Raw genomic sequence first — 13306 nt, 5'->3', positions numbered from 1 at the left:
TTTTGGGAAAGCAAATTTTAGCAGGACTTATACACTTAATGGTAAGGTCCTAGGGAGTGTTGCTGAACAAAGAGACTTTGGAATGCAGGTTCATAGCTCCTTGAAAATGGAGTTGCAGGTAGATAGGATAATGAAGAAGATATTTGGTATGCTTTCCTTTATTGGTCAGAGTGTTGAGTACGAGAGTTAGGAGGTCATGTTGCGGCTGTACAGGACATTGGTTAGGCCACTGTTGGAATATTGCATGCAATTCTGGTCTCCTTCCTATTAGAAGGATGTTGTGAAACTTGAAAGGGTTTAGAAAAGACTTGCCAGGGTTGGAGGATTTGAGCTATAGGGAGAGGCTGAATATGCTCGGACTGTTTTTCCTGGAGCGTCAGAGGCTGAGGGGTGACCTTTATAAAGGTTTATAAAATCATGAGGGGCATGGCTAGGATAAATAGGCAAAGTCTTTTCCCTGGGGTGGGGGAGTCCAGAACTAGAGGATATAAATTTAGGGTGAGAGGGGAAAGATATAAAAGAGACCTAAGGGGCAACTTTTTCCACACACAGCGTGGTATGTGTATGGAATGAGCTGCCAGAGGAAGTGGTGGAGGCTCGTACAATTGCAACATTTAAAAGGCATCTGGATGGGTATATGAATAGGAAGGGTTTGGAGGGATATGGGCCGGGTGTTGGCAGGTGGGACGAAATTGGGTTGGGATATCTGGTCAGCATGGACAAGTTGGACCGAAGGGTCTGTTCCTGTGCTGTACATCTCTATTACTCTATGACTGTGAACTCTTGATCATGTGTAAGATAAATAGAAGCTATGAATCAACCCAAACCTTTTATTTGCATATACATGAACCAAACTAGTTCCCCAACCAATTGTTTCCATTTAACACTTCAATTTCTGAAAATTATATTCTAAAACATATGAATTATGAACTAGCTATTCACAACAAAAACATAACTCATTACAACATTACACACTCAATATTTTATTACAACTTTGATAGCTAGCAATTTAACTGTAGCTATATAGTACTGAATTTGGTCCTCAAATGTGAACACCTTAAACCATGGTTTGCAGTAGTTCAAGAAGGCAGCTCATTACCAACCTCTCAAGGGCAGTTAAGACTGAGCATTAAATTTCAGCCTAGCCATCAGTGCTCACGTTGCATGACTAAATTTAAAGATGTTTTTCTGCAAATCCAAGCAATCCTTGAATCGTTAACAGCCACCTCAACTAAGCCTGCTGTCAGAAACCGACCATGTTACCCCTTTCACTTTACTTTCAGTTAAAGATGCAATCCTAAAATAAAATCTTTAAACCTTATTATTGAAAGAAATAATTTAAGACTAAATCTTTAGCTATTCCAAGTCAACAAAAGTATTCAGCTACTTCACAATGACAATGCTTCTATTATGTAATAGGTCAGGATCATGTCAACAAACAATATAATAATGAAATGGTGACAACTTAAAGTAGCATTTAATATGAACTATTGTAGTTGCTAAATATCAATTTAACTATGACTGTAGAAGCCAAACATGTTATTGCACTATTTGTTCATAATTTATTTCTATTTTTGGTATTGTCTAGAACTCGATTACCTATTGTTTGTATAATTTATAATTGTTAATACGAATGTGATTATAAGTGATTTCTGTATCTACAGACAGGCGCTGGTTTGGGATTTGATTTAGCAAGTTTACTGAATAATCCAAGTTTTGTAAGTATGGTAAGTATAATTAAAGTAAGGTTACTGCAAAACGTACCCATACCACAGTGGACAATATTAATTATGGATCTAATTCATATGATGATATTTGGTAGCTTGGAAGATTTGTTTGCTTTTTAAAGGAAAAATGAAAAGAGAGAGTTGACTTGACTTTCCTTTCCTTCTTTTTCCTCTTCAATTTGGATTTTTTTTATCACCAGTCCCTTGGGGAGAGAACAACAACCACTTGTATTTGTATATCACCTTTAATCTAGGAAATGCTCCAAGACACTTTACACATAAGAATAGATTTTGGGGCAGAGGGAATATTAGAATGGATTATCAAAAGGATAATTGAATAGATGGGTTTTAAGAAAAGTGTTAAATATGAAGAAAGCTGGGAGATATAATAATTGGGAAAGGAATTGAGGCCTATGGGAGATAAATGATTGGAAGTAAATTCTTCAGTGGTGAAGTAAAAGGAGTGGAGAATATTCAAGAGGTGAGAGTTGAAGGAATGATAAGTGTTGTTGAACTGCATGAGGTTATAGTCATAGGGAGAGGATAGTCAAGAAAAGGTTTAAATACAGAGGGAAAGTTTAATGTAATCCTCTAGCGCCAGGTCAAACATGGGCAAGGAAACCACCTGCTGATACAATTTACAAGTCATCCTGTGGCTAATGAATCAGTACTATTCCATGTTGAGGGTTGAAGGTGACAAGAGCATAGAATGTACACTGGAAAGATTAATTTGGTGTCGATAGGAACTCCTCAAATCTGTTCCATCATTCAATGAGATTATGATAGATCTGTGGCTTAATTCCATATTTTGGAGGTGTCGGTGTTGGACTGGGGTGTACAAAGTTAAAAATCACACAACACCAGGTTATAGTCCAACAGGTTTATTTGGAAGCGCTAGCTTTTGGAGTGCCGCTCTTTTTTTTTTAAGCAAAGGTATTACTTATCTCGCTTAAAATTAACAACTGATCCAACATCCACTGCCATTTGTGGAAGAAAGTTCTCAACATCTACCAAGTGCCTCCTAACATAGTGTGGCCCTAATTTTCAGACTATGCACCACCCCCCCCACCCCCACTCCCACTCCCACCCAACCAAGTTGTAGAATTCCCAATCAGTGGAAATGATTTACCTTCTTGTAGCCTGTGTTTTTCTGTTACTATCTTGACTACTTTGAACAGATCAACCCCTAACTTTCTAAATTCTGGAGGATACAAGCTAACAATATAAGGCTACTTACAGGCCAAACAGTGGAAGCTGCATGTAATAAAAAAGGCTAAGTAATCACACAACTAACGGATCAGATCTAAGCTCTGCTATCCTGCCAAATTATGGATAGGATTCTGGCATTTACCCAATGATGTGGAAAATTGTACAAGTATGTCTGTGCATAAAAAGCAGACAAATTCCACTCAACAACCACCCTCTCAATCATTAACAAAATGATGTGGTTTTCGACAGTACGATCAAAAGGCACTTAAAAAGGAATGACCTGCTTGCTGGTATTAATTTGGATTCTGTATGGCCAATCAGCTTCTGACCTAATGGTTTAAACATGAACAAAACAGCTGAACTGCAGAGGTGGGTGAGACTGACAGTCCTTGACATCAAGGCAACATTTGACTGAGTATGATATTAAGGAGCTCTCATAAAACTGCAGTCAATGGGAATGTCTGTAAGTGTGACACATTGCACAAAGCATGATGCTTCTGCTTGCTGAAGTTTAATTCTCTCAGCCCAAGGACATCACTGCAAGAGTTCCTCTGGGCAGTGCTCTCTGCCCAATCATCTTCAGCTACTTTATCAATTACACCCTTCACAATGTTTCGCACCACCGCCCCCCCCCCCCCCCCCCCAACCTTAACACTGCCCAGTAATAAGGTCAGAAGTGGGAATGCTCAGTGCTTATTGCATAACATTGAGTAACAGTTGCGATTCTTAGTCACTGAAGCAGACCATATCCATGTGCAGCAGGACCTGGTTAATCAGGCTTGTGCTAAAAAGTGACAAGTATCATTTACATCTCACAAGTGCCAGTCAATGACCATCTCTAATGAGAGAGCATTGTATCATCAGCTTTTTCCGTTCAGTAGCATTACCATCACTGAACGCACTCCCCCCCCCACCCCCCCCAACCCCACTATCGAAATCCTGAGGTTACCATTGACCAACAACTTAACTAAACTAGCTATGTAATAAATACTGTGGCTACAAAAATTGTTTTGAAAATTGCAGTTTTGATCTTGTATAATTTTGAGATGAACTTCATTGCCTAGCTTTCTAGCCCGGAGTTACCTATGGAATAAAGTATTTAAGGTCATAAGCTGTAGAAGCAGAAGTAAACCATTAAGCCACCCCAAGTCTGCTTGGTCATTCAGTGTGACCATGGCTGATCTGATGACCCTCAAATCCACTTTTTTTGTCTTTTTCCATAACCCTGGATTCCCTTACTGATGAAAAATGTCTATCTCAGTCTTGAATGTAATTAGTGAGCTAACCTCTTAAGAAACATTTTTTTTCCTTTACTGTGCTATTCCAAAGGAGATTTTAGGACAGAAATTGGTTTATGAAAAAGACTGATTTCTCAAAATTTATTATGCCTTCTAAACACTCAGCTCATACTTGAAGATTGCTGCTTTTTATGACTGTATAATTTTTTTCTAGGCTGCAAGCTTGATGCAGAACCCCCAATTACAACAACTGTAAGTTGTCGTATTTTGCATTTTTCACAAATTTGCATAAAATATGCTTTTTAAATTGAATATTTTTCAATTTTATCTCTATATTATGACCAGAATGTCAGGAATGATGTCTAATGCAATTAGTGGTCCTGCAGCAGGAGTAGGGGGTCTGACAGATATGGGCAGCCTTATACAAGCGTGAGTATTTGCAACTTTGACAATATACAATTTGATTACTATTTTTCATAAATTATGGTACAGAATATTGAGTTTTCATGTAAGGTATTTGTGAGAATTAACAACTGGGGTAAAGTATTTCTGCTGTTGAGTTACAATAGTTTTTTTAATCCAGTAACTGAAAAAATATAAACTAAAGAACTATAACTTAAGAGCCTCAAGACTGTTTGCACAATGTAACCAGCAAACACCTAATGACAGTTTTGAATCTCTTAAAGTGCTTTTAAAATGCACAGATACAAATGCTGCTCAGATTTTTGATTGGTGCATTCTGCTATTTGGCCACCAACAAATGAGTACTTGAATGTACCCATGTTTCCTGCAAGTACAGTAAAGAAATATCTAGAAAAATCCGTATTGAACCTGAATAAAATCCCCCCAAAATTGGCATCTCCAAAATACGAACAGTTAGTGACAGTCCCAAATAATTTGCACTGTAGTAGATACAATTTGCTCCTTGAAATCAGGGACACTCGTAAATTAGAAACAATTTGCAACTGAAAACTTGCAGGTGCGAGTCAGAAATGAACACAAAAAAATTGTCCGACATTTTTGGCAGAGTTGCTACATTACCTTGAAGATTGAATTATTTTGCATTTCATGACAGCTGCAAACTCTACTAGAACTTATTATAATTTTGCAAAATGGGGAATGAATCATCAGATTATTTTAGATTATTTATATGGTGATAATCTTATTGGATTTCCCACCTCAATGCATCCCTGGTTCAAGATATCCCCTGATCACTGATACAGAAAGTCTTAGCTGTATAGGGAATGATCATTTTGAGCCTAGACAGTCAGGTGGCATGGTTGTTGATGCTCAGGATGGAGACTGAAATGATATGATCTTGACATTAGCGGTGGAGGTTTGAAATTGGAAACTTTGAATACAGTAACAGGAAGAAATGGGAAAGGTGGGTTCAAAGCTCAGAGTAAAGGAGATTGGAAATTTGAGTTACATGGAGAAATGGAATGTATAAGTAGTAGACGTTGGGAGATTGGGGCTCAAGCAGGAAACGAGAGGGGGGAATTCTGTCATTGGTTGTTGATAAAGTAACATCAGCAGCATGGAGGGTGAGCAGCACTTGTTGAGGAGCAGTTTATAAATATGGAAGGGTTACTGAGGAAGGGAGGAGGAAGTTCTTAAATTGGAGAGAATTAGATCTTTGGATTTTTTTTATCACCTGACCACTGAGATAGAAAATAATATTTAATAAGACTGTGAAGAGGGAGAAGAATATTGAAAAGCCTGGAGATTTACAGGATGCAGCACCAATGCCAGGAGTTTGAGGCATTCTCTTGTGCTGACATTTCCCTTGCTCAGTGGTAGTCTGGTCTCCTGGTTCTTGGAACTTCCCACACAACAACAAAAGTTGTCAAAAAGCTGGTTCCTGACTTGGGATGTATCACCTTCAGCAGTGAATGAGAAAACACAATCAACAGAAAATAGAACTGAGATCACATCAGCCAGCACATCGTCAGAATTAGATATTTTTAAATTAATTCACAAAATGAGGGCATAATTGATTAGGTAGCATTTATTGCTCATCCCTAATTCCCAGAGGCCAGTGAAGAGTCAACCACAACACTGAGAGTCTGGAGTCAGATGTAGACCAGACCAAGTAAAAATGGGCAGTTTCCTTCCCTAAAGGACGTTAGTGAACCAGATTAGTTTTTCCAACATTCGACAATGGATTCATAGCATTGTTAGGCTCTTAATTCCAAACTTTTTTTTTATAATTATTGAATTCAAATTCCACTATCTGCCATGGCAGGATTTGAACCTAGGTCCCTAGGACTTTACCTGGGTCTCTGGAATAACAGTCCATCGATAATACCACTAGGCCATTGCCTCCCCTGGTGAGAGCAAATAAAGAAGCAACACTGCTAAAGATACAAAAGATTAGCTTCTGGGATATTGGATGCTTCAGGAGGCAGAGCTGGCTTAAAAATGCTTCAATCTTGTTTATTTTGTATGTTGATTGGATGCTTCAGGAGGCAGAGCTGGCTTAAAAATGCTTCAATCTTGTTTATTTTGTATGTTGGGCCCCGTCATTGAACATGGAAGTGTTTGTGGGGCCTTATCTGATTAACCGAATTGTCCACTATCACTAAGGCTAGTGTTGACCAGAAAGGCAGCTGGACTGATTGTGTTAATACTGTAGTTAAAAGTACAAATCAGACACTGTGTAGTTTATGGATGTCTCTTCAACCCTTTTTCACACCCATAAGCTGCACAGCTGGGATGTCACTGAAATATAGTCACACACAAGAGTGGAGTTCTTTAGTAATAAATTTTATTACACAGAAGGAATAAAATATAACTAAGCTATGCAGATAGAGAACAGATTAAAAAATATTAAAAGACACAGCGAAACAAACCTTTCAACCTATTTCCCAACACCATCAAATGAAATGCAGAGAAATTACCTCTAAATCACACCTTTAATTGAATCTCCCTAGTTTCTTTGCTGTGACAGTGGAATCTTTTGTGAACACCCATAAAACTGAGGATTTAAACTATCCCAATTTCTAATGACCTGCAAATTTCTAACCAAAACCATCTTTTGCAAACGGGACAAACTAAACTTCTGCTGAGTAACTTACTTGTTCAACTACTCTGAAAGATTCCTTTCTAGGACAGAAGTATTAAATTTCTGAACTCAATCTGGTCTCCTGTGAACTGACCTATACACTTTGTGTCTGTGTTTTTCTAAACTAAAATCATTGATTATTCTGAACTGAAAACAAGATAACAACTTTTCGTATTTTACTCTGTCATAAACTATCACAATATAAATATTTTCCATTGACATTCCGGGGGTCATATCTATATGCTTTCTCAACAATGCTAGATTAGGTCACTGTTTCACAAAGTCTTGACAAACATTACCAACATCCAAATGCCACTATTTTGAAATCTAAACTCCAAAAAATATTAGCCTACCTTTCATCAAATCTTGTCAGATTGAGTGCTGTTGCAAGAATATTTAAGGAATTTTAGGTGAAGCAATTTGTTTGATCAATACCTCATTCACCACCTTAAACATTTACTCTCTCTACCACCAGTAGAAGTTGCTGAAGTACAATTGATAAGATGCATTGAAGCAACTCACCAATAACCTTTGACAGCACCTTCCAAGTCCTTGCCACCTACTATCTGGAAGGACAAAGATAGCAGATCTGTGGGAACACCACTGCCTGCACAATTCCCTCAAAATCATCTGACATCTTGACTTGATTATATATCACTGTTCCTTCTTTCATACTGGATTAAAATTCTGGAACTCCCTTTCTGATAGCACTTTGGAAATAAATTCACGACACAGACTGCAGCAGTTCAATAAAGCTGCTCACCAACAACTTAAAGATAATTTGGGTATGGACAGTATACGTTTCCTTGCTAGAATGTCTGCATTCCATGAAAGAAGTGAATTTGCAGTCTGTTTTATGTAGCTGCACAAGTCAGTTTTGCATTGGAAACGGAAGACAGGCAGCTATGACAGTTTCACAGTTAAATGCTTCCAACATTTTGTTTTAAGCAATTCTTTTCCTATCTTAAGGCAACAGCTGCAGCTTTTCAATGAAACCAGCCTTGTTTCTCCTTTATTTTTCACCTTGCCCAGCTCTTTCCTGTGACCTCAAATTACCTTACTCTTCCATGCCAAAATTATATTTTTCTATGACTAGTTCCTTTTAGGTAGCTTAATGCATCAAACTCTTGAATATTGTGCTCAAATTTCAAGAAAGGCCACCCGACTCCAGTCCTCATGATAACCCTTAGTAGAAATGCAAGACAGAAGTGGAGAGTTGACATCTAAGCATCTTTTAATTAAGTGAGCCATGAAGTAACCTAAGCAAAATTGAAGTTGCTCATAATTCTTGAAGGATTACTATTAGTTTGTTTTGCCACAACTTTTTAAAAAAAATATCCTAGATGCAATCTATCAAGGATACTTAATGGCCTTTAGCTCCATTAGTTTCCTTAGTACTTTTTTCTCTAGGAATTATTGTATTTATTTCCTCTCCCCCTTTTACCCTTAAGATTATTCAGTAATTTTGAATTTGTTGATCATGTCTTGAACCACGAAGACTGATGCAAGGTACACATTCAACTCCTCTGCCATTTCCTTGTTCCCCATTATTTTCCCAGCCTCATTCCCCAGGGGGTCGATGCATCTTCCTTTTGCATATTTTATTTTCTTAATAGCACCATCCTACAATTCTATCAGCAGAAATGTTTCAAAATTGTGTATGCATCTGGATGGCTATATGAATAAGAAGGGTTTAGAGGGATATGGGCCAAATGTTGGTTAGTGAGACTAGATTTATTTTGGATATCTAGTCGACATGAACAGTTGGAGCGAAGGTCTGTTTCAATGCTGTACAACTCTGACTCTAAAAGGACTTACCTTGGTTAACTTCTTATCTGTTTTGTCTAGAGGACAGCAGTTTGCACAGCAGATGCAGGAAGAGAATCCAGAGCTAATAGAACAGTTGAGGAACCAGATCCGAACCCGATCATTCAGTGGCAGCAATGAAGATCACTCATGATGTGCAGTGGTAAGCTTTCTTTATTGATTATTACATTTAGCACCCACACAATCATCAAGTTTAAAATGTCCTTGTAGAGATGCAAAATTATTTAAATTCTCCAATTTTATTTGGTATCAGGATGACATTATTGATTTACAACCTAAAAATCACATTTTATAGATATATGAAATCAAATTAAATTTCAGCATGAAATGATGAATTATGATCGTATGAGATAGTCTGACAATATATTTTTCTCTTGCTTTAGTACCCTAACCATTGTCCTGCTTAAATTAGCACTGTTGCATGGCCTACTGATTTTAATATTGTTCTAAGCACATCTACCAATTTTTGTATTGTGTTTTCATAATTTTTGCTCAAACAGGGAATACATACATCAGAAATCCCAAAGATGCTGGATGCCAGGAGCAAGTATTTATCAATTTTGAATGCCACGGCTTACACAAAACAGACAGGAACATTGGACTGTAATTCATAGTTAACAGACGATTAAGAAGATTTGAGAATGTTTACCGTTTGGAGGAAGATTGTACAATTTATTTTACAGTGTGTATAATATGTTTGCAGAATTAATTAAACTAGTTTCTATAATATATGTAGGTTAATAGATATGAAGAAAAAATTTCAGTTGTCATTGGAATATAAACATTTGGTTTTTAAGCTTGCATTAATGTTACTGTACAAATGTGAATTATTACAGCAACAGATTAGCATTGTGCTCATTGAAAGTGTGACTCTCAGAATTGCATTTGGACAATGATGACAAATTATGAAAATCAATTACTGAAAATAATTTAAATTAAGAGTGTTAATGTATTAGTTATCTCAACTTATTTGCACTTTATTCAGAATCTAGGAGATATCTACAAATGTTTAATGCATCTTGGGCATTCTATTAACTAATATCCTGGATATTGTTGAGATGAGCTAAAATGGTTTTTATAGTTTTCAGCTGGTAATTTTCCATTGACTATGCTAACATGAATACATTGCTTCTCTTGTCACCATATTCCTTCACATCCTCTACCTGTTCCTCAAAAAAAGGAAGTTATAGAATGAATCATAAAATGGTTACAACACAGGAGGCTAATTTGGCAGGTCGTGTATGTGTCAGCCCTCTGCAAGAATATTTCAGCAAAACCTACTGTCCTGTCTTTTTCTTCAGAGTTTTATAAATTATTTCCTCTATGAATAATTTTCCAATTTCCTTTTGAAAGCCAAGATTGAATCTGCTTTCACCATGCACTTGGGACATTCCTCATTGCACGAAAAAGTCTATCCTCACATCACCTCTGATTAATATGCCAACCACTTTAAATCTGTGTCCTTTCATTCTTTTTCTTCCACCAATAGACGCTGTCCCTATCTATTCTACCCAGACCCCTCATGATCTTGATCACACCTATTCTATAACCTGTTAACCCTCTGAGGAGAACAGTCCTACCTCGCAGAACTTGCTCATGTGATTGAAGTTTCTCATCTGCAGAAGCAATTACATTTTGTTGTTGCACCTTCTACAGAATTGCAGCTGTTCACTAGTGCAAAAGGACTAAATATGGTAAACACAAGATGAATATTTCCAATGACCAGTGAGTTCAGAACCCATAGGTCACAATTTAAGAGTACACTATGCTATTTAGGACTGAGATGAGGAGAAATTTCTTCACTGAGAGACTATTAAACTTGTGGAACACTCTGCCATAGAAAGCGGTTGAGGCCAAAATATTGAATGGCTTCAAGGAGTTAGATATAGTTCTTAGGGCTGAAGGGATCAAAGTATAAGGGTACCAAATGGGAAAAGGGTACGGAGTTGGATGAGCAGCCATGATCATATTGAATGACGGAGTAGTCTCAAGATGTTGGTTGGCTTATTACTATTTTTGATGTTTCTTTAAATCATTTTTGCCCTCTCATCAATGCCTTTACATAGAGTCAATAGAGTTGTACAGTATGGAACAGACTCTTAAGTCCAACTCGTCTATGCCAACCAAGTTTCCCAAACCAAACTAGTCCCATATGCCTGCGTTTGGCCCATATCCCCCTCGCCCTTTCCGATTCATGTACCTGTCCAAATATCTTTTAAATGTTGTAACCGTTCTTCATCTACCACTTCCTCTGACAATTCATTTGTACACAATACTCCAGTTGAAGCCAAACCAGCGTTGTACAGAGGTTCTCCATTACTTTCTTGCTTTTGTATTCTATTTCTGTTTATAAAGCTGAGGATTCTATATTGCCTTATTGAACAATATGCCTCACATCCCTCTGCTGTTGCACTCTCATTAGAATTTCAGCCATTAATTTGTATTGCCATTTCCCTTTATTTCTACCAAAATATCACTTTTCTGCAATGTTTAATCTACCGCAAGTCCATCAGGGTGTTGGGGAACACAGTTCTAGCCCGTATCCTTCTGAAGCCTGTTATCCTCTTCCTGACATACCATAATACTTGCATAAATTTGGTATCTGCAAATTTTGAGATTGTGCCCTATACACCCAAGTTCAGATCATTAATATACATCAAGACTTGTAATGGTCCTAATATTGATCCCTGGGGAATCCCACTGTATACCATTCTCTGAATTAAAAAAAGACACCACCAATGTTTTCTATTATTCAGTTAGCTTTGTAACTGTCAATGCTGTATTTTATTCTGAAGATGTGTAAGTAAAGTTAAAGACACTTATATGGGCCTATATTATGGGTGCCAGTGGCGGGCCAGAAAGCTGCCTTACTCTTTTTGAGACACAAACACATTTCATGGGAGTCAAGCCAAGTCATTCGATGAGACTGCTAGCCTTTTAAAGATGGCTGTCTAACCACCCAGGGCTGTTGGTCAATTGAAGGGCAGCAAGTCAGCAGCACCATCCTGTATCTTATCTACCTCCTTTTTCAACATAATTCCAGCAGCAACATCTTTCGTAAAGACAGATGCAAAGTACTTATTTAGTACCTTGACCATACCCTTAACCTCAACGTGCAATTCCCATTTTGGTCCCTAATCAGCCATACTCTCTTTATTTTACTAACTATCTATTATTGGATCTTAAATTGTTTTTAATAAGGTGAAATAAAAGATTAGAAGTGTAAAAAAAATGCTGTAAATCAGAAACATAATCTATTCCATTAAGATTTTAATGGTGCTTTTCTTCACAAGCCACATAGTCTAATTCCACTTGCCTGTTAACCATCTATGTTTTAATGATACTCTTTTTTTTTTCAAGCAGTTATTTAATGCCCTTTGAAAAGGCTGTGAACTTAGAGTGAGATTTGCTCCAGTTTTTAAAGTAAATGTATAATGCAAATCTGTCTTCATGATTTAAATATTTGCTAATAAAAATTGAATGATTGTCTCCCCATCTTTAACAAGATCAATGTGTGACAATTTAGTTGTTAGTCCAATCATTTATTGCCTTTTATCTTTACAGTTGCAATATTTATGGGATAATGCTGTTTAATTATGTTTTATAACAATCAATAATATTTTATCTTGCAATGCAAAATAAAAACTCTAAACATATCAAACTAAGAATTGGCAGCTACTTATAAAACTTAAAATTCTGCAGAATGTCAAGAACTGAAACTTAATGGGAAACCCTGTCTTTAATTTGAACATTGTAACTGTAGTAAGTCACAATTGGAGTTTAGATTACAGACATATCTCTCCTGTTTCATGTCTAGTATTTAATTGACTAAGAATATTGCAGCAATACCAAATTTTTAAAGTATACCAAACCTACATTTAGATGTGAAGCCTGCATTAGACAATAAGTGCAGGAGTCGGCCATTCTGCCCTTCAAGCCTGCACCACCATTCATTATGATCATGGCTGATCATCCCCAATCAGTATCCTGTTCCTGCCTTATCTCCATAACCCTTGATTCCACTATCTTTGAGAGCTCTATCCAACTCTTTCTTAAATGAATCAGAGACTGGGCCTCCACTGCCTTCTGGGGCAGAGCATTCCACACACCCACCACTCTCTGGGTGAAGAAGTTTCTCCTCACCTCTATGGCCTACCCCTTATTTTTAAGCTGTGTCCTCTGGTTCGGGACTCGCCCATCAGTGGAAACATGTTTCCTGCTTCCAGAGTGTCCAATCAGAT

General features: G+C 37.3%; 1 protein-coding gene across 2 annotated transcripts in view; it reads left to right on the top strand.

The window, feature by feature from the left end:
- The window catches only part of sgtb (small glutamine rich tetratricopeptide repeat co-chaperone beta), a 49452-nt gene extending 38829 nt beyond the window's left edge, over positions 1-10623 (top strand). For both annotated transcript variants that reach the window (XM_043689720.1, XM_043689711.1), the window contains exons 8-12: positions 1665-1727; positions 4389-4426; positions 4520-4603; positions 9087-9207; positions 9566-10623. In XM_043689720.1, the coding sequence (XP_043545655.1) occupies positions 1665-1727; positions 4389-4426; positions 4520-4603; positions 9087-9198 (297 nt within the window). In that variant the 3' untranslated portion in view covers positions 9199-9207; positions 9566-10623. The remainder of the gene's footprint in view (positions 1-1664; positions 1728-4388; positions 4427-4519; positions 4604-9086; positions 9208-9565) is intronic.
- Positions 10624-13306: the final 2683 nt, after the last annotated feature.

The sequence above is a fragment of the Chiloscyllium plagiosum genome, chromosome 1 (genome assembly GCF_004010195.1).
Source record: "Chiloscyllium plagiosum isolate BGI_BamShark_2017 chromosome 1, ASM401019v2, whole genome shotgun sequence".
Classification (NCBI taxonomy): Eukaryota; Metazoa; Chordata; class Chondrichthyes; order Orectolobiformes; family Hemiscylliidae; genus Chiloscyllium; species Chiloscyllium plagiosum.
Note: the sequence above shows the minus strand (reverse complement) of the source record. Positions and strands in the feature narration are given on the sequence as shown.